The following is a 22,764-nucleotide window of genomic DNA, read 5'->3' as shown; positions in this document are numbered from 1 at the left end:
CCACCAAAAAAAGGTGGGGGGAGTGAATGGATGAAACTACAAAAATAGAAAAGATCAACAAAATTTAAAAAACCTTAAAAACTGACAAAGAAAGAGAAAAGATACAAATTACTACTATCAGAAATTTAAAAAGAGAACAAGATATCACTGCAGGCCCTGCAGACTTCAAAAGGTTAGTAAAAAAAAAAAAAATACTAAGGAAAACTTTTTGTACTAAAATTGGACAACCTAAATGAAATGGAACAATTCCTGAGTGCCACAAACCATGAAAATCACCCAAGAATATCTAATCAGGTATTGTGCTTGCACACCTGTAATCCCAGTGACTAAGGAGGTTGAGGCAGGAAATTTGCACGTTCAAGGCCAACCTCATCAATTTAGTGAGACCCTACATCAAAACAGAAAATAAAAGGACTGGTGGTAGAGCACCCTTGGGTTCAATTCCCAGTACCTCAAAAATAAATGAATGAATGAATAAATAAATGATTTACTTCCTTTAAAAATAATGAGTAGGCTGGGGTTGTGGCTCAGCGCTTGCCTAGCACATACGAGGCCCTAGGTTCAATCCTCAGCACCACATAAAAATAAATAAATAAAATAAAGGTATTGTGTCCAACTACAACTAAAAAATAAATATTAAAAACATAACAATAATAATGAGCAAGTGAGGTCTATCCCAGTTATACAAGGATGGTTAATACTTGAAAATTAGTATATTCCACTATATAATCAGATTAAAAGAGATAAAACTATTATTTGAGAAGAAAAGGCATTTGGCAAATTTCAATGTCCATTCAGGATTTTTGAAAACTTCCAAAAAACAAAATAGGAATTAAAGGAAACTGCTTTAATCTGATAAGGCATCCATGAAAAAAGAAAAAGAAAGGAAAGGAAAGGAAGCGTGAGCCACACCACAGTTAACCTCATAGCTAAGAATGAAAGCCTGAATACTTTTCTTCTATGATCAGAAGTAAGACAAGGATGCCCACTCTTGTCTCTCCTATTTACCATCACATAGAATTTCTGGCCAGTGCAACAAAGTCAGGAAAAGATATAAAAAGCATAGACTAAAAGAAAGAAAACTGTTTCTATAAGGAGATAGCATAATTATTTGAGAAAAAAAAAATAATCCAAGGAAACTACAATAAAGCTCACAGAACTAATTTGTGGCTTCGTACATTTACAGAACATTAGGACCATGCAAAAAGTTATCAATGGTATTTCTATACACTAGCAATGAAAAACTGGAAAACAAAATTGTACAAAATACCAAACCAAACTATATACTCAGTACCTGGGCAGGCCCACAGGCAATTCCAACTATGTGCTTGGTATCCAGTCCTGGCAGTGCAGCAGGTTCCGGCTTGGTTACACGCAAAGTGTCAAAGTGCTGGCACTGGTCATTGCTCCCCCAGCTATGCACTTCACTGTCTTCTGTCAGAGCAAGGCAATGGGTGGAGCCTGCGGCCACATCAATCACCTTCTTCCCTATGAGGAAAGAGGGAGACAGTTGCAGCTTCAAACCTGTAGCTTCTGGTGCAAAAAAGATATCTGAACCCAGCTATTGAGATCAGAAGGCACTTATAATTAACTTCTTCAGGATAACTTCTTTTTTTTAACTTTTTTTAAAATATTTATTTATTTTACTTGTACACAATATCTTTGTTTTATTTATTTATTTTTTATGTGGTGCTGAGGATCAAACCCAGGGCCTCGCATACTGCCAAGATAATTTCTTAGTATTAAGCATAATTCATTTGCTTTGAGTATGTTATAAAAGCTTTGGGGACTGGAGTTGTAACTCAGTGGTAGAGCACTTGCTTAACACATGGGAGGCAATGGGTTTATTCCTGAGCACCACATAAAAATAAATAAATAAAATAAAGGTATTGTGTCCATCTACAACTAAAAATATATGTTCTTTAAAAAAAAAAAAAAAACATAGCTTCTGTTATTTTCTTCAGCTTTAAATTTTTGGGACCCCTAGCCTACAAAGAAACTAATGCTAGGGTATGAAAAGGATCTATTGATTTTTTTTTCTCCTTACTCGATTTTCATTAAGAAAGAGACTACTGTGTTTTTGTTTTGTTTTGTTTTTTAATGATATGAAGTAATTTACTGAGGACCCCAGTGAACAAATTTGGAATGAAAATTCAAAACTTCACATCCTTAATTTTATGAGATTCATATTAAATATAGTATAAAGACTGCTTCGGTAATTAATTAGGAAGATCACAGGATTGAGTTTGATCCCTTGTCCCTCTGCATTGTTCAAGAATTTTGGTGGATTAGAGAATATACTTAAGAGTGTCACTTCACAGGAAGCTTTTATGAAAACTACTCCTGTGGCCTCTTTTCATCCAACTCTTGTAAGAGACTTCTTGATGCTTGGAAGAATTTGGTTTTTAAACACTCCCTGGCTACCAAACAATCTCACAAATTCTGACAAGTAATTACATAAGTGAAACAGTGTATCTTTAGTTAATCATTAGATCACATTCTCCAATCCCATGTATAACTATGCAAAGCACACTATTCAATGGGGAAATATTCTTAAAAGGATATCTATTTTTCCCTCAAAGTCATAAGATATAAATATTTTAAAACATTTTTGCTATTTAAATACTGTTAAAGGATATTTTTCTTTGTGAGTAAATCTAACATGACCAAAACAAGAAGGGCTTCTGAGAAATGTCAACATATATTTCAGCTGAGAAACTACTACAGTAAGAACGATTCCATCTAAAGAGACCACCACAAGTTAACATCAAAAAAAAAAAAGTTTTACCAACAATAATTTAAATACTCTCATAGTAAATTATTTATCTAATAAATGTACTGAGGAAGATATTTTACTAGTAGGGGAATATAAACAAGAGGCAAAGGAAATTCCAATATAGTTCCCTAATATACAATGAATTATATTACTCTACAACTGTTATCTCAGAACCTTGAAAAATAATAAATACCTTATAAACACATAAGACTCCTAATGATCAACATATTAAGATGCTTTACAATAAAACTAATGAAGAAAAGAACTAGCAACTCTAATGTCCAACTTTCAAACTCCCTAAATAAGGAAGCAAAAACATAAAAAATAATGAATGAATTAGTGCAGGGATCTATCAAACTCCAGTCCTCCAGCAAATGCAGCCTATGGTCTCTTTTTGTGAATAAACTTGGGTGGAAACAGTCAGGCCCAATAACTTAAAATACCTAAAATCTGGCCCTTTAAGAAAAAGGCTGCTCACTCCTTAACTCGAGCAAATACTACAGGACCCACTTGATGATCCACCACTCACTAAACTCCCCCCTTTTCCATGTTTACTTGTCAATTCACCACTACTGCACCAACTCTCCATTACTATGGAGATTGCCTACCGCCACCAAGGCAAGTGGTGTAGAAGTTTTCCCCTTTTAAAAAAATCCTTTCTAAAATCCAATCACCATGGTTTCCATAGTCACCCACTTCCTCCAGCATACAATCTATTGTAAGAGTGGCTTAGTAGCGCTCAAGAGTCTTCCTACAGGGGCTGGAGTTGTAGCTCAGCAGGAGAAGGCTTGCCTAGCACGTGTGAGGCACTGGGTTTGATTCTCAGCACCAGATATAAGTAAGTAAATAAAATAAAGCTCTATCAACAGCTAAAAAATATTTTTTTAAAAACGAGCCTTCTGGGCTGGAGTTGTGGCTCAGTGGTAGAGTGCTTGCCTAGCAGGTGTGAGGCACTGGGTTTGATTCTCAGCACCACATAAAAATAAATAAATAGTAATGCAAAAATAAATAAATTAATTTAAAAAAAACTAATCCTAAAAAAAATTATATTGGGTACCATATATGTATACAAACACAATTTCTGTGAATTAAAGGATTGCTAGAAAGAGAGAAAAATAAAAATAAAAATAAATAAATAAAGGTATTGTGTTCATCTACAACTAAAAAAAAAAAAGTCTTCCTACAGATGTTTCCATCCTTTCTGCCCACATTGACAGATCACTGAAGAGATACCTGCTTTCATACTTATGCATCTGGGCTCCCACCTATTCCCTCTAACTCCAATGCACACTGGACACCTGTGCAACAAAGCATGCAAGATACATGCATCAATGACAAGTTAAATCAGACCACCTGAGGTACATCCAAGCCAACCTCCCACTGTGGCCCCACAACACAACATGTATCCATGGTCTCAGTGGAATCTATAGTTAAGAACATCTGACTTTGCCAAGACAGAAGTCACCCTCACTGAATTCATTGCACTGACAAAGGGGTGCTTACCATTAAAAAAAAAAAACAACTCTCCAATATTAGCAAAACTGAGTGGGTTTCAAATTGAATTTGGGAAAACAAGTCTATAATTTAATGTATACAAATCACTTTTCAATTACTACCTACGCTTATCAAGATATTAGTAAAAGTTTCTAATGATAGTCCATTCATGGAATGTCAGGTTAATAAATCTAAAAAGACTTTAAAAGATTATCAAGGAAACTTCCTCAAAGAGTTTTAGAAGTATATATCTGTACTTACCTTGCAGGCCTTCCAACAGTTTGGGATAACGAACATGTTCCTCTGTTCCATGTCCAAGTCTCTGATTGTCACCCTTCCCCCAGGAATAAACTTGGCCATCTTTTGTCAAAGCAATTGAAAACTGACTTCCACAGCGGACTTTGACAACATCCAAGTCTTGAAGCTTTTCAATCAGCTTTGGTGTTTTGCAGCCATCACTACCACCTCTGCCCAATTTCCCATAATCACCATCTCCCCAAGACCATACTTGCCCTAGAAAATACAAATGTATTTAGGTTAAAATAACTGCACATTTCTATGGAAGTTTTTTAATGACTGAAAATAACATAGCACACACAAATCTAGATCAACAATGTATGTAGTTAATATTAACCTGGGGTTTACTGATCAAATGAAATCTAATTTTTACTTCATGTTAATATAGAAGAAAACTTTTAAAAAGGAAAGCTGGGCTGCTTTATTTAATTAAATAAAAAACAAAGTCCTGACACTTACTAGTTTGATACTACTTCAACAAAATGCTGAACACAGAACAAAAACTCCACTGTTTGCAGAAAACACTGGAACTGAGGCCCACAGCACTCTGCTACAGTTCACTAACCACTGTACAGTGTATCTGCATGCTTCTGTTCCCATCACACTGACCACAGTTCAATTGTTGCATTATATTTGTTTCTAACTGCATTTATCAGTACAAATATTATATAATTTGATTAAACATTACTACAGGGCTAAAATATAATTGCAAAAAAAGTGAATTTCTTTAATTATGAAAAATAACTGAATACTTTGCAAAACCTCAACACAGTGAATTGATAAAAACAAAACAAAAAAAAGGCTTTTTTATTAAATCAGGCAGAGGTAAAAGAAAAGAAAATCAGAAGGAAGAAATCAGAAAGAAAATATCAGATTGCTCCATAAATGATTAAATTCCCCATTCTATTTCAAATAAACTATACCTAAGATCAACAAATATTTTCTGAAATATTGGTAAGCATTTTTAGCCTTTATGGATGGTAGTCTTTGTCACAATGACCCAATTGTGCCATTGTCACAGGAAAGCAATTGCAGGCAACACATAAGCGATCTGATTTGGCTATGTTCCAAAACAACTCTATTTGCAAAAACAGGCCAACCCTTGATCTAAACTGAAAACAGCAGATGGTAAACTATTAGATGGCCATGAAAGAAACTCAGCAGATGTACACACAAAGATCGCAGAGTATATACACTTTTATACACATTGGCTAAAATTCTGCTGTTTATGCAGCCCACCTGGCAATTCCCCACTTTCACCAATGTTTTTTGGTGAAGCCATCCTCAGACCAGACCGCACAGGGCAGGATGCTTCTACTGTACTAGTCTCTCAAAATATGGTGTAGACCAGGACATTTCCTTAAAAGATTTGCATTAAAGAAATATCAGAGTGAGACAGACAAATCCACAAGTCCTATTCATGGCAATTTATTCAACATCAACATTATAATCATAAAGTTTTCTTAACACAGCAATTTTATACAAAGAATACCAAGGACAATATCCTAACATAGCTACATAAGAAAATATTTCCTAGCTGCACATGGTGGCCCAAGCCTGTAGTTTCAGATATGTAGGAAGCTGAGGCAGGAAAACTGCTTGAGCCCAGAAGTGCAAGGCCAGTCTGGGCAATATACCTAAAACCTATTTCAAATAAATAAATAAATATTTCCTGGTCAGAAGTTCTGTAAAGTATTACTCACTCAACAATGGACATTTAAAAACAACAATGAAATATCAAATCAAAAGCTTCATGCCAGAAAGAACCTTTCAGATGACAGATGAGATCATCCTTCTCTAGGACTTACAGTAGCAAAAGTAAGATGATTGCACTGTTGTTCCATCAACAGTAGTAGGACCTATGTGGATATGAAATTGCCTAAAATGATCTTTGATCATTCACCAAAGAAATTCCCAGAAGTCAATTCTCAATGTGTGGTTCCAACTCTGTAGGAAAGAGCAGGCTGAGAGATTCCCCAGCTGATTCTAACAGACATATTCCCCAATGATAATTGAAGACAGACTGACATAATATTGACAGACAGATACAAACCTTAAAAAACAAAGTGATTCAAAACATCAAACCTGATAAATAGCCAGGCACAGTGGCTCAGGAGGCTAACGCAAGAGGATTGAGAGTTCAAAGCCAGCCTCAGCAACTTAGCAAGGCCCTAAGCAACTCAGTGAGACCTGTCTCTAAAAAAAATATTTTAAAAGGGCTGGGGATGTTGTTCAGTGGTTAAGCACCCTTGGGTTCAATCCCTGGTACCAAAAAATAGAAAATGAATACACTCTTAACAAGCACAAAAGAATAATTAAAAACAAGGAAACAATGTGGTATCAGACTATACAATACACAAAGACTGAGCAGGATTTGTCACAAGGAATCAAGCATGGCTGAACATCAGAGAATATATTAACAGACACAATTAAGAAAATCAATTATTCCACTTAATTCTGATTCTTAGTTAAAAACTAAAATACCCAAGGAAGAACAAGTGGCCCCTAATGAACTGGCTGGCTTTGGATAAGCCAAAGTCCTAGAACTTCATGGGCTTCTTCACTGAGGCCACTGAGACCCACACCCATCTAAAGGTAAACAGGGCAAAACCGCTTTGTGAGGGTCACTCTACTCCAAATGTCCCTCCTCCGGGCAAGAGCCATCAGCATCCTTGAGAATCTGCCCAGGGTAATACGAGCTCTACCTACCATTCTCAGTCACAGCCAGGGTTTGAGCATCCCCACTCCCACATGCAACATCAATGACCTTCAGTCCTTTAAGTCCAGCTACCAGCATTGGAATGGCCTCGTCTTCACTGGAACCTTCAAACAGATGTAAATGTGTTACTTAAGTCGTCTCAGATGAGGCAACCTTCTACCACTTGCTCATGTTCTCACAAAGGAGACATACCATGGCCCAGCCGGCCGTAGTTCCCACGACCCCAGGTGTACAACTCCCCCTCAGCAGTGATGGCTGCACTGTAAGTACTTCCACAAGCGATATGCACCACATGTTTCCCAGCCTGCTTTCCAGAGAAAGCAGAGATCACCTTAGGCTCCTCCAGAGGCCTGTGGGGAGGAACAGAACAAATATGAATTCCCTTCTAAGCACTTTTTAGTGTTAGCAAAGAAAGTTCACTATCAAGAACAGACTAGGGGCCAGGTTTGTGGCTCAGTGGTAGAGCGCTCACATAGCATGCGTGAGGCACTGGGTTCAATCCCTGGCACAACATAAAAATAAAAACAAATAAAATAAAGATTAAAAAAATTAAAAAAAAGAATAGACTATCGGCCAAAATGTTGAAGTATAAGTGTTCAGAAATTCTGCTGACCCCATGCAGAAGACAATGACTCAATAATAAATCTACTACACCTGGACAAATAAGTGAATATATTTAATTTTAAAATAAACTTAAATTTTGTATATTTCTAAGAAAAGAATAGACTATCGGGGTGGGGTTGCAGCTCAGGGGTAGAGCACTTGCCTAGCATGTCTGAGGCACTGAGTTCAATTCTCAACACCACACATAAATAAATACAATAAAGGTCCATCACCAGCTAAAAATACTAAAAAAAATAATAATAATAATAGAACAGATTATTAAGCTAGGAACGGTAGCGCACACCTATGAGCCTATAATCCCAGTGGCTCGAGTGACTGAGGCAGAAGGATCTTGAGTTCAAAACCAGCCTCAGCAAAAGTAAGGTGTTAAGCAACTCAGTGAGAACCTGTCTCTAAATAAAATACAAAATAAGACTGGGAATGTGGCTCAGTGGTCAAGAGCCTGAGTTCAATCCCTGGTATGCCACCCCCCCACCCCCACAAAAAAAAAAAAAAATAGTCGACTATCTCAAAAATTTAAAAATTTTTTAAAAAAAGAATAGACTATCACAGATCTTACAAATAACTAAGTAGAGAGAATTCAAACATTACATTGCCAACACTCTTGCTAAACTGGAACACAACACAAACTAAGGTATCCAGCAGAATATCAAAAACAGTGTCTATTAGTCTTTTACAGCTAGGTGCAGTGGGACACACTTGTAATCCCAGCTACTCAGGAGGCGGAGGCAGCAGGATCACAAGTTTGAAGACAGCCTCAGCAACTGAGCAAGACTCCGTCTCAAAATAAAATAAAAAGGGCTGAGGATGTACCTCAGTGGTAGAACACTTGCCTAGCATGTATGAAGTGCTAAATTCAATCCCCAGTACCACAGAATAAATAAATAGATAAGGCTTGTACAATAAAATCCATGGAAGCTTTATTTACAATGTCTCAAACCATAGTCCTTCATCAGCAACAGATCATAATCAAAACAATACACCCAAGAACATGGCTGGATTTTAAAACACTGTGCTAAACTGGGCATGGTGGTGCACACCTGTAATCCCAGTAGCTTGGCTTGGGAGGTTGAGGCCAGAGGATCAAGAGTTCAAAGTCAGGCTCAGCAAAAGTGAGGCACTAATCAACTCAGTGAGACCCTGTCTCTAAATAAAATACAAAATAGATCTCAGGATATGGCTCAATGGTCGAATGTCCCTGAGTTCAATCCCTAGTATCCCCCCCTCCTGCCCCTCAAAAATAAAAAAAACTATGCTAACTTAAAGAAGCCAAAATCAGGGGCTGGGGATGTAGCTCAGTTGGTAGAGTGTTTGCCTCATACGCACAAGGCCCTGGGTTCACTCCTCAGCACCACAAAAAAAAGTAGCAGCCAAAAATCAAAATCTTACATACTGTTAATACTTGAAGAAACAAAATAATAATAACAAAGGGAAAATCAGAGGTTGCCAGGAGCTGGAGATGAGGAGCAAGGATCTGCAAAGAGTACAAAGAAAGCCTCAGAACCAACAAAAACACACTGTATTTTGACTCTGGTGGTTCCCCAACTGCTTGCATTGGACAAAACCCATTCAATCATATCTTTCAAACTGATTCATCTGATTGCATGTAAACCTCAAAAAGGTGGCTGAGATTTATATATATTTGTTAAATACATGTTGACAGAATGAAGCCAGCAGGGTTCACTCCATCTATATCAGAAAGTACAATAAAGTAAGAATCAGCAGAGAAAAGTCTTACTAATTAAAGAAATCTTGACATTTTCAAAATGCCCTATGCTTACAATCCAGAATATTTCCTATTTTATTGAAAATCTATACAAACCCACTTTAGCCTCTCAAAAGACATGGTTTACTTGCTTTATGACCCACTAGAGACACTGGGTCAGAGAGGGACAGCCATGACTCTGCTGGATATAACCTCTCCCTTCTTGTTTAGCTTAAGTTTAACTCCCCCCCAAAATTTCTAACTCCTGCAACCTGTACTGATCTTTTTCCTTCCCTAAACTCCTAGAACAAGAGACAAGTTACTCATTCTAGCACTTAGTATCAGTTAAGAATGATTTTCTTAAGAAATATTTTGTACTTAGTAAACTGTAAGTACCATAAAGTAAAACAGTGAACAAATCACCCATACTTCCCATCCTCTACTTCAGAGCCTCTTAAGTCTCATGTGCCCATGCCAATCCCACCTTCTCCAGTCTGACAAAAAGAATTCTGTTACTTTGGTTTTCATTATAGTTTTGCCACATTTGTTTGAGTCCCTTAATGACTATCACATTTGGGATATTTTTTAACTCTGCATGAATAATGTACTACATGTATCCTACTTTTCTTAAGGATTGAGATTCTTCCCAGATTTTATGAGCAATGGTCCCACATCCCCACCCTGCAATGTGAACAGGTTATATGCCCTCTGGTCTCTTTAGTCAGGATTGCATTGTTCCCAATGGTGCGCTTGCCCACTTCCTACTCATGGCTCTAACCACATGAAGTGTGCTTAATCACATCAACACACTTATGAGCTTCAATTTCGCCTAATGCCAAAGTCCTTCCTGCCAGGCTCCACTTACAACAGCAAAGTATGAGTGTCTATCACTCCATGGAAACTGGCAGGCCTCTCCATTTTTATAAATAGACATTTATAACAAGCACTCTGTTTTATTTCTATTCTCTCACAGTAATCAAAAGCTTCCATCAAAAAGGTAATAACAAGAAACTGTTGATATTTGTATCTATGAAAACAATGCTATGGTTCAAGGGAAGGGGAGGGCCTTACTGGCTGGTTACAGATAAAATATTTTTGAATGAAGGGACAACACATGAGATTTGCTTCAGAAAATAAGGTATGGGTGCAACTGCTGGCCATTACTTCATCTGGGAGAACAAGCAAGACGGCTGATTCCATCATCCTCCACTCCTGGGCAAAGCTCCTAAAGGAGTCATTAAAGGAAGACATATCACAGCACCCCTCTCTATCTGAGCCCTACATGTTGGGGCAGCTGGAACACACCCAGTCATATTCCATTTTTCCATCCTATTTTGGATATAGCCACACAAGAGAACAGGTAAACTGTAAGTACCATAAAGTAAAACAATGAACAAATCACCCATACAGGAATAAGCTGTACATACACAGTGTCCCCGTGGCCTAGCCGTCCACCATCCCCACAGCCCCAGGAGTACACCTCTCCAGTGGCAGCCAAAGCCAGGTAGTGGTGACCATCAGAATGAGCAGCAATTTTTACAATGTTTCTGGAAGCGAGACCCTGGACCAATTGTGGGGCCTAAAATGGTAAAAATAAGAATATTAGTATTAAGTTGAAAGATAATGAAAACAGAATGACTATCCCCAATCATGTATATGCTGAACCAACGGGTTCTCTAATTGAAAGACTGTAAGACTCCAGAAATTGCAGTCTGGTTCTCAAGTCCCACCCAACCCACCATGAACCAAAAGAAGGCAGACAACTTCCAAGTGGTCCTTGACATGACTAGTACTAGTGCCAGGTAGTACAGGTTGTCCCTGAGCAACAGGAACACACAGCTCAAGAGGGGAAGTACCTTCCTTTAAGGAGAATGCACATGTCCCCAAGATGCCACCATTCCCATAAAGCCCAAACTCCCTCTTCTGTTACCTTCCTGGCCCCAGAGTCAAATGGGCTTACATATAAAAATTTGGTTTATAAATAGGTATCTAACAGTGGGTTTCTCTGTAAGGAGTTCCTGATCTTAACAACTCAAATCCTTGACAATAATGATTAACTCTGAGATTATTAAATATGATTAATAACATACAGAACAGATGCTTATCAGTGATGTGGAAGAAAGCTAGAGCATGTAGTGTCTGTAGCAGAGATCCCGCCCACCTAGGAAAGCTTGCAGCCACAGCATCCACAACACCCACCAGTGTGTCACTGTTGTAGGCTTGCGTGTAGACACGGCCATTGCGCGACAGGATCAGGAAGCGCTTCTCTGCACAAGCAATCTGCGTGACTCCCAAGTTGGCAAGACCTTCACATTGTATTGGACCAATCACATTGGCATAGTATTTCCATCCTATTAAACCCCAGCCTATGACCTCCTGTAATGATCCCTGTAAGATAAAAGAGTAAATAAACATTTCCTTTATAGCAAAAAAAAAAAAATGTCAAGGAATAACACTGATATTTTACAAGCTAAAAACAAAGCAAGTGAAAGAAAGAAAGGAAGCTGATTCAAAACATCAAAATGATAGTAGAGGATAGGAAAGGCAGCAGAATACACCAGACACTAGTATGGCAACATGTAAATCAATGGATGTGTAACAGATATGATTCTGCAATCTGTATACGGGGTAAAAATGGGAGTTCATAACCCACTTGAATCAAAGTGTGAAATATGATATATCAAGAACTATGTAATGTTTTGAACAACCAACAAGAAAAAATTTAAAAAAAAAAAATCAAAGTAACTCAGAATATTCCACATTACCTAAGTTAACAGGTAAAATAAAACAAATAAACAGGCTATTTTTTCCATAATGTTTCATTTTAACAAAGCCCATTAAAAAGTAGTATCAGCTAGGTTGAGGCTGTAGCTCAGTGGCAGAATGCTTGCCTAGCATGTGTGAGGCACTGGGTTCGATCTTAGCACAGCATAAAAGTAAAATAAAGGTATGCTGCCATACACAACTACCAAAAAAAATTTTAAAAATAAAAAGTAGTATTAGCAGCCCTTCAAAGTAGTTTAAAATGCTCAAACCACATTAGGTTACCATTTTGCGCCATAACAGGAAAAAACTCAAAAGCCCAAACACAAGGCTGGGAGGTAACTACCCTTATGGGTGGAGCTGAAAGAGACCAAACTGTATGGGAGCAATCTAGAGATGCCGAGCACACAACAAGTCATCCCACTGGCACACATGGACGGGTGCACACGTGTGCACAGATGGAGAAACACATGTACTAGGCAGGTTACTGCGACAGTATTTGGGTAGCAAAATTTTAGCAATGACCCAATAATACACCAACAGGAGACTACATTAAAAAGGAAGAGAGATGGATACATCCATACATGACATACTAAGCTAGTTTTAAAAAATTAAAAAATAAGCTCTGCTTATTAATACAGAACACTCTCTAACATATATATTTAGTGAGAAAAATAGACACAGAATAACTCTAGCACGCTACCATTAATAGGGTCATTCCAGAGAACAACAAAAGGCTACAGAGGAAATTAGAAAAGTGAAAACAACCAGGAGGGACACTGGGTAAACAGAGGGCAATAAAGTAACAGTATGTATCTCTTTGCATATAATTTTGACTTTTGGACCATGTAATTACATTACTTATTTTTTAAATATAACTATAAAATAAAATAACTCTTATTCATATTAAAAATAAAAGGCTAGAGAAATCTGGATTCAAAACTAAGATCACTATGTGACCCTGACAATATTCATTTCCATTCCAAACATTGGTTTTCTAATGGATACCATGGGGGAAGACTGTTTCAATCTTTTATGATTGTATGTGTGAGGTCCCTGGTGGGCTGGCATTCCCCAGGTACTCTCCACACATGCAGATCACTACTACCACTATCACTATTACATATATCATATATAAAATATAACTACATCATAATTGTACAATAACCATCACTGCATACTAAGAGCCCATGTTCAGAGTGTACAAAAAAGGCTCTGAGCTAGAAATATAGCCCAGTGGTAGAATGCATACTTAGCATACGCAATGTCCTACGTTCAATCTCACCACCACAAAAAAAGACTAACTTTGGGCAGAAATTCCTTCACCAAGCAGGAAGGTCTGTGGCCATGTGGATAAAAGGTGAGCTCTTGGGACCCTAGTTTGGGTTCAGAAGCCTCGTGCACCTCAGCTTGCCCATCAATCACTATGGTATCAGTGACAATACTTGAACTGTAAAAACATTTAAAAACTGTAAGCCAGCTCTTATTGCCAATACCAGAAAAAGTAAGCCTTACACATGCAAAGAATGAGAATATGAGAGTGCTACTAATATTGCTCCAGAGGGTGAGGGTATAGCTCTGTGGCAGAATGTCTGCCTAGCATATTCAAGGCCCTGGGTTCAATCCCCAACATTGCAAAAAATAAGTAAATATTGCTCTAGCACATACCTTATGAGATGTAGGAGAGCTGCACAGAGGAGGCATACAGGGTGTAGCCAGGCGGTCTAAATGAGCCATGACAACAACTGCTGTTTGTCGTAAATCAATAGCAAGCTCGTTATCTTGAGGAAGAGTGAGATACCTCAGGAAACTTTCATTGGGGCTCAGAGGGCCAGATAAAAGCTAAATAACAAAAAGTAAACAAACATTCAGAAATGGTGGAAAAAAGTAAAGTAACACAATTAGCCTCTAATCACTGTTTTTATGTTGGTGCTTATGATTATGCATTATCTATAAAATCTGCTCATTTTAGCCATTAAATGATGATGATAGTTATACTACATATCCATTCACTTATTACTATATAAATGCACACAACACTGACTATGCATCTATATATTTATTGCATCAAATGTAATTGAAGCCTATGTGCAGACTCTACATGGATAACTGCTGGGAGCCATTAGCCAAGTAGGTATGACAATTTCCTTGCCAGCGTACCCCATGTTGCTGACATTTTGCAGTGACATTGAATGTAGGTGACCTTGCTCAAGGACCAGGCGGATTAGGGTGTTCCCGGTTTAAGATAATCGGGTTTAGGGCGTTCCCAGTTTAGGTTCCAGGTTTAAGGTTTAAGATTATTCCTACTGGGAATAGGGCGTATCCTGCTGCCTGAGTTCCCCTTGAGTTCTCACGAGATTCAGACAGTATTTTTTGGGAGATAGAAGCCCAGTGGATGTGGATTTGGGCAGAGAACGTGGATTTCCCCAGAACGTGATTGTAGACGGCTGGTGTGAGTTTGGGAATAAAGAGTTGCTGTCTGAATCTACAAGCTGTGTGGTGGCTCGTGATTGTGTGCCCAGCCAGACTGCGGCAGATAACTATGGCCAAACTATCCTACAGGCATGCTTGCCCCCAGGGTCCCTGGAACAACACAGAACAAGTTCCATGGGAACAACATAGTACTTCAACCAGGTGTTGAAAATTAAAAACAAAGTCCCTTATTAAAGCAAACGACAATTTAAAACCCCTTAATCTAAATGTTGCCCACTCTGGGGAAAACCTAATTTTATTTCCAAATTAAGTCATAGTTCTAATTCTTCCAAAAGCAGAAAAGCTGTATTATCATTTAAGAGTGCTAAATGATAGATAAAGCATGCCAAAACATAAAAATGGAATAGTCAACTCTTTCCAGAAAAGATGCAAAATCCAGCATAGACTTGTAAAGAACAGCAGTTCTAGGGTTCCAGAACAGACCCAGCACCTACTCCCCCACTATCTCAGCCTCCTTACTGGTGAAATGTAGAGTTGGGACTAAACACAGGAACAACTCAGATGACGTGCCTTGCATGGTGCCTGACACACAGGAAGGGCCAACAAAATGAGCCACTATTCCACTATTCTTTTCTGATATTTATTTGCAAGTTTGTGTTTTATACTTGGTTTTGCATTGACAATGAAGTCTGTGCTTGCTGATTCAAGTCTTTTCCATAAACAGCACAATGGATGTGATAGAGGATGAAGGGTCACCTAGGTCTCCTGGGCAGGAACTAACATGGACAATTAAGATGATTGCATGTGTGGATTCCTTTGATGTGGACAAAGTGAGATTTTCTATTTTGAACAACCTCCCTTTTTTTAAAAAAAAAGAAATATATATTTTTAGTTGTAGGTGGACACAATACTTTTATTTTGTTTTTATGTGGTGCTGTGGATCAAACCCAGTGCCTTATGCATGCTAAACAAGTACTCTACCTCTGATCCACAACCCCAGCTCTAAACTACCTCCTTTTAATAGGACTTGTGGCTCCTCTCCACACTGACCTTAGACCTGACCTTAGGCGCACCTCCCTGCAACATCTATGTAAGAGCTGATAATGACTTATTGCTCAGGCTTTGCTTTTGAAATAGTGTCAGGATTTATACCACTCCTCTTTCCTCTACTAACCCACTCCTCCTTCCTGGACGTGAACAAGCCTTCTTTGCATCTTCTATCATTTCTGCTATGTTTTGGATATGGTTTGATTCAGTCTCCTAAGGGTTCATGTGTTAAAATGTAATCACCATTGTGAGACATTAAGAAGGTAGAAACAATCTGAGAACAATGTTTAGAGGTGGCATCTTTGGGAGGTGATTACTCATAACTGAGTAATTACTCATAACTGGCTTTATCAGAAGAGAAATTACCATGTTGACTGAGCAGATTTCTCTGTGCTGAGCCAGAACCACTGAGTCCTTAGAGTATGTGGGTTAATGCCTGATTGTGCGAAGCAGCTGCTGTGCTATGCTTGACTATGAAGGAAAGTGAATTTTAGATACTGTATTAGTCTATTTTGCTGTATTGGTCTACTTCAAAAAGAAAACAGGTTCATTTGGGCTCATGGTTCTGGAGCTATTAAGTTGAGGGCTATCTGGTGATGGTCTTCTTGCTGTTAGAATTCCCAGGTGGCACAGAGCATCACATGGCAAGAGGAAGGTCTCTCTAAAAGTACATTAGATCCATGTCATGACATATTCCTCCTATGAAATCACACAATCTAAAAATGAGAATGCAGAGTCCAAGACCTGTAGCTCAGAGGTGGCTCTGGCCACTCACTGCCATATGGATGAATCCCAACAGCTTTTGTGATGTTCTACCTTGTCAAGGTAACACACACTTGGCCTCCCATGCCTGTCCCATCTGACTCACTACTGTCATTATCAAGGACACACATTATTGCCATGGATATGCACTCTGGCCTTGCTAAGAGCCATAGCCATAGGAATGACGCATGGCATTTTTGGTTGAAAGGTGCCGCCATTGAGATGATAATGATTATGTTAAGATGTGCATTCAATTGGATATTAGACCCCTGCTGTCCGCCTCAGCCCATTGGTTGGGGAAGTGCAGTAAGAGGGATTTCCGGTTGGTGTGGTGTGTCCCGGGAGAAGGCCGTGTGCGTGGCGTTCGAGGGAGTTTTGGAACTAAAGTTTGTTCCTGCTTGAGTGGCTCGTGATTTTGTGCCCAGCCAGACTGCGGCATGGCCTTGCTTATAAAGGTCTACGTCTTTAATATAACTAGAATGAAGGGTGCACCTAAACACAGTTTCCTGTGATACTTACATGTGTGTCCCCCTCTGTGTGTGGCATGTCTTTGCTGCAGATGATGCTCTGGAACCTCTGCAGCAAAGGCAGAAGTGGAGCACTGGTGCCCTGGGCAGACCGCTCATTATCAGTTTCCTGTGCCCCGCTGTCCCACAATTGAAGCAACAACAGGATGGCAGACAACATTTGGCTGAGGGAGGAAAGATATTTATTCTCAGGCAAAAACAGGTTAACTTGTTTTGTCATGACCCATTAAAAATAAAAGCCAGCAACTAAATAAATAAAGGCAAAGAAAGGCTTTAAATATTAAAGGAAATTCAAACAATGCCATGGAAACAATTCTTGGCAATAAAATCACTGAATCAATGCCAAGATTTTAATGCAAGACATCCACCTTCTGTTGATCAGAAATAAAAAACCAGTTACAACATTCACAAAGTACTTCCTACAGGAAATTTCTAGAATCTTAAGTTAATGGAATAAAAATAATTTAAGAAAAACTAAGGGGGCTGGAGATGTGGCTCAAGTGGTAGCGCGCTCGCCTAGCATGCGTGAGGCACTCGGTTCAATTCTCTGCACCACATAGAAATAAAATAAAGATATTGTGTCCACCTAAAACTAGAAAATAAAATTTAAAAAAAAAAAGAAAGAAAACCTAAGGAAAAATAATAATTCCTAGATGACTAGACAGCTAAGTATTAAAAAAAAAGGAAGAAAACATACATTTAGAAGGACTTAGATTTAGAAGGAAGACAGGACCCTGGGACACAAGTCTATGTTTACTACAGGAACAATGCAATGAAATGCCACACAATGAAAGAAATGTGTGGAGACTCAGGCAACTCCTAAGATAGCTCAGGCCTATCACCACTCACCTCAGTGTGCCTCTCTGCACAGCCAGCTCCAGCAGGATGGCCAGGGCCAAGTGCTGGTCCTGCAGGGGAACACCTCCTGGCCCTTTGGTCCCTGGAGTTCCATGAACATCTCTGAAATGACAGCAACAGTGGCAGGACAAGAAAATCAGAGAGGGCTGGGGATGTGGTTCAAGCGATAGCGCGCTCGCCTGGCATGCGTGCGGCCCAGGTTCGATCCTCAGCACCACATACAAACAAAGATGTTGTGTCCGCAGAGAACTAAAAATTACATATTAAAATATTCTCTCTCTCTCTCAAAAAAAAGAAAATCAGAGAAAGCAGCACAACATAAAATCATACCAACATGTTAATTAAATTCTCTCTCCAATAGAAGATATATTTTTGATATTTAAAATCAGGTTTCTGACATTTGTTACACAAATTTAATCAGAGATCTTAAAATGTATGATTAACTTGTAAAGAGAGAGAGGTGGGAAAGATGAGTGTTTGTTTTGTTTTTGCAGTGCCAGGAACAGAACCCAGGGCCTCTCACATGCTAGGAAAATGCTCTAACACTGAGCCAAATCCCTGGCCTCTAAAGATAATATTTTATTAGAAGCATTAACACAAATTTTTTTATGCTTAGTTTTATATCTGATCAAAAGAAATATTTGTAATATATAACAAATTCCTACACCCAAGAGTGGGGAAGAAGGATCTTACAATATCAACATTACAATGGAATTTTTGAAATTAATTCCAAGCCTATGTCAGGGCCCTCAGCCTAAATTTCTGTGGCAACACCTTCACCAGCACTCTCAAGAAACAGATTCATAGCCTGAGGGCATAGACCCCACAGAGGAGACTGCAAAGAGAACTCATTTTTCCTCTACTCATCTTTGCAACTGAATTCTGTATTGAGTATATGCTCTTTCTTTCTTTCTTTCTCTCTCTCTCTCTCTTTCGTTGTAGTTGGACACAATATCTTTATTTATTTGTTTTTATGTGGTGCCGAGGATCAAACCCAGTGGCTCATGCGTGGGAAGCAAACACTCTACCACTGAGCCACAATCCCAGCCCTGCATTTGCTTTATTTAGAAACCATTACAAAACACACAGCATCCAAGACCACAGTTCATGGTCTTCCCTACAGACAATGATTCATATTCAAACAACTCAAGAGTAGCTATGCAGTACCGTTTGGATCTGAGATGATCTCCCAAAGGCTCACTTGTGAAAGCTTGGTCTCAGGCCCAAGGCACTACTGGAAAGTGGTGGAAACTTTAGGAGGTGAGGCTATGTGAAAGTAGGTTAGGTCATTGGGGGCACACCCTTTATGATATCAGGATCCTAGCCCCATCCCCTTTCTGCTTCCCAGCTACAATGAGGTAAACAGGTCTCTTCCACCACCGGCTCCACTGCCATATATACTGCATTGCTACACACTCAAAGCAACAGTCAACTGACGGGCTGAAACCTCTTAAACAAAACCTTCCTTCCTTTTAAGTTGATTACTTCAAGTATTTTGCCACAGTAACAAGTGGTGACAGAAAGTTAACATACTATAGATTTAAACATTTTGTTTTGTTGTTTGTTTATTTTTCTAGGTCAAACCCAGGGCCCCACACATGCTAGACAGGTGTTCTATCACTGAGCTACATCTCTAGACCCAGTTTAAATATTTTGATCCTGAGTAGCTCTTTATTACCATGTTACCTACCAAGTACCACACAACCCTCAGAACAGTGGCTCCTTCCTATTTATGACCAAGAGACACATAAGAAGTGCTCAATTTATGAATGATGAATCAACAAATCATCAAATGCCTTAAAAATAGTAAAATACAAAAGTATCCACCCCATTCAATATGACAACTTCCTGAGTCAAACCAGAGTATCATAAATCATGCCATCTGAACATCTGAGAGCCAAGACCTGGAATCAGAGCTAAGGGTGTGCTGAAATAACAGGTAAGAAACCAACCTATAGGTTGGTTAGCTATAAAGAAACGATTCTCAAGCATGCTGGAATTGTTCCCAGAGGAAGGTATGAAAAGAAAGAACTTACCCCGTCACGACAGACCTGAGGAACCTGGTTGCTCTCTCTACCACCTCCAACCACACGGAGGACACTGTGCTCTCATCAAACAGTGAAGCCTCAGGAAGAGCTCTCAGGGCATCCAGGGACTCTTGCAATAGTTCACTGCAGAGGTCTGCATCTTCACCTGGGCATACATGTACACACACACACACACACATACACAAGTCAGAAAGGCTGACCACCCCTCAGGCAACACTGACAAAGCAGAGCTCCTTCACTTTCCAGCTAAGTCTCCCAACCCTCAGGTGAGAAGATGCCCACTGTCACCTACTAAGTTACTCATTTGATGAACCAAAATCTAACACAGTTGTCTCAAAATCATTTGTATATTTGGGGGCTATCAAGGAGGCAAAACAGATTGTACATCCCTTATTTGAAATTCCTGGAATCAGAAGTGTTGTACAGTTCAAATTTTTTCCAGATTTTGGAATATCTGCATACACGTAATGAGACATCTTGGAGATGGGACCCAAGTCTTAACACAAATTTCATTTATATTTTATATATGCCTTATACATGTAACCTAAAGGCAATATGTTTAGTGCAAATGTATCTTGACTGTGACCCATAACATTCCATTTGTGGCACCATGTCAGATAGTCAAAAAGTTTCAGATTTTGGAGCGTTTCAGATTTTAGATGTTCTGATTAGGGGTATTCAACCTGTACTAAGTTCTTAGCCTTCTAGAAATAAATCAGTACTGAGGTATCCCGTGGTGATGGTTCAATTAGGGGGCAAGATATACATGAAAACTTTTTTTTGGCCACTGAGGGTTGAACCCAGGGCATTCTATCACTGAGCTATATTCTCAGTTCTTTTATTTTTTATTTTGAGACTGGGTTTTGCTCAATTGCCAAAGCTGTCCTTGAACTTGAGATCCACCTTCCTCAGCCTCCTAAGTAAGTAATATTAGTGTGTGCCACAATACTCAGTCCTTTTTATTTTTTTAAGCATAGGCTTAAAATGTCAAATAGACTCAGAAGTCTCTTGTTTTAAAAGACACTGAAGCAGAGAACATACAAAATCAGCTCAAGGATACATGGGACAGAACTGGTCACAGAACCCAAATCTCCTCATATATCAAGAAAAGAGAACATGCTGAGCACACATACCTGACCGCCAAGCCCTTCGTAAGAACGCAAAGGCAAAGGAGAGTGCTGCTCGGGATCCAACTCTGGCAAGCCCTTCCACCCCTCTGCCTGTGGGTCGAGAACTGTGGATACACACATGGAGATGTAATAACTGGTCAGTAAAAGAAATGTGAAATACTGAAACAAAGAATATGGAAAGATTTGGACCACAATGTGATCAATGATTTTCTTTAGATGGCCATATCATAGGTAACATTTAGTTTCATTTTTTAAAAAACTCTTACCAAATGTCCTTTGTAAAGGAAATGTTTTCTCTTTTTTTGGTCTGGGGATTGAACCCAGGAGCACTCAACCACTGAGCCACATTGCCAGCCTTTTAATATTTTATTTAGAGACAGGGTCTCGCTAAGATGCTTAGGGCCTTGCTAAATTGCTGAGGCTGACTTTGAACTCGTGACCCTCCTGCCTCAGCCTCCCAAGCTGGGATTACAGGCGTGCACTACCATGCCAACTAAAATGTTTTCTTTTTAAGAAAACTAAAAGACATCTACCAAGTATTTTAAATACTTGGGAAAATGCTCATGAAACAATCACAGGGAGCAGTATTCTAACTGAGGGGAGGCCAATGATAAATAAATAATAAAGAGATAAATACAGCCAGCCATGGTGACGCACACTAGTAATCCCAGCGGCTCCAGAGACTGAGACGGGCAAATGGTGAGTTCAAAGCCAGCCTCAGCAATGGCAAGGCACTAAGCAACTCAGTGAGACTCCGTGTTTAAATAAAATACAAAATAGGGCTGGGGATATGGTTTAGTGGTTGAGTGCCCCTGAGTTCAATCCCCAATAACCCCCTCTCAAAAAAAGAGATAAATACGTAAGTAGGAGAACAGCAGATAGAGAACAACACAGGGAACACCCACAGCCTAGCCAGTCTCACTTTTGGTCATTTGTATTTTACACTTGTCCTGCCCACTTCACCCCATTGTGCTGAGTTAGTTGTGCCTAATCATTCTCACATCTTTTTAAATTTTTATTACTTATAAATGTTCACTTAGGGGCTGGGACTGTGGCTCAGTGGTAGAGCACTTGCCTAGCACGTGTAAGGCCCTGGGTTTGATCCTCAGCACCACATAGAAATAAATAAATAAAATAAAGGTATTGTGCCCAACTATAACGAAAAAAATATTTTAAAGTAAATAAACATATGTTCACTTAGCAGGTCATAATTTCATTCTGCATATTGTAAAAAATTACACAAATGTTAGAACATAATACTCATTCTGAAAAAAAAACTAGAATACAAAAATGCATATGTATAACATTAACTTAATGATGAATAGCAAATTCTACCTTTACTGTACAGTATTTCATACACACACATAGGCTGTAGTATTCCTACTATAGACTGTATTCATAATCAGGAAAATATTCTCAAAACAAATAATGATCTGATAAACACACAAGGGCACCTGGATAATCTCAGCATCTACTGCTCCTCATATGTGCAGAGACCTCTGATTAATGGCCATCATGGCAGGATGTCACTTTCCAATTAGGAAGGAAAGGAAGAATCACACTACTGACTGTTATCTGTCA

At 38.9% G+C, this 22,764-nt stretch overlaps 1 protein-coding gene across 5 annotated transcripts in view; it reads right to left on the bottom strand.

Annotated features, from left to right (window-relative positions):
- Positions 1 to 22,764, bottom strand: part of Herc2 (HECT and RLD domain containing E3 ubiquitin protein ligase 2) — a 184,226-nt gene that overhangs the window by 130,675 nt on the left and 30,787 nt on the right. For 4 of the 5 annotated variants that reach the window (XM_071608567.1, XM_071608568.1, XM_071608569.1 and 1 more), the window contains exons 6-16: positions 21,187 to 21,287; positions 20,042 to 20,198; positions 17,997 to 18,107; positions 17,140 to 17,311; positions 14,047 to 14,220; positions 11,815 to 12,003; positions 11,043 to 11,194; positions 7,479 to 7,636; positions 7,277 to 7,390; positions 4,532 to 4,783; positions 1,295 to 1,488 (exon numbers count right to left, since the gene is read on the bottom strand). In XM_071608567.1, coding sequence (XP_071464668.1) covers positions 1,295 to 1,488; positions 4,532 to 4,783; positions 7,277 to 7,390; positions 7,479 to 7,636; positions 11,043 to 11,194; positions 11,815 to 12,003; positions 14,047 to 14,220; positions 17,140 to 17,311; positions 17,997 to 18,107; positions 20,042 to 20,198; positions 21,187 to 21,287 — 1,774 coding nt within the window. Of the gene's footprint in view, positions 1 to 1,294; positions 1,489 to 4,531; positions 4,784 to 5,806; positions 5,884 to 7,276; positions 7,391 to 7,478; positions 7,637 to 11,042; positions 11,195 to 11,814; positions 12,004 to 14,046; positions 14,221 to 17,139; positions 17,312 to 17,996; positions 18,108 to 20,041; positions 20,199 to 21,186; positions 21,288 to 22,764 lie in introns of those variants that run through there. The other variant, XM_071608570.1, reaches the window with a different exon arrangement.

The sequence above is a fragment of the Marmota flaviventris genome, chromosome 2, assembly GCF_047511675.1.
Source record: "Marmota flaviventris isolate mMarFla1 chromosome 2, mMarFla1.hap1, whole genome shotgun sequence".
NCBI lineage: Eukaryota > Metazoa > Chordata > Mammalia > Rodentia > Sciuridae > Marmota > Marmota flaviventris.
Note: the sequence above shows the minus strand (reverse complement) of the source record. Positions and strands in the feature narration are given on the sequence as shown.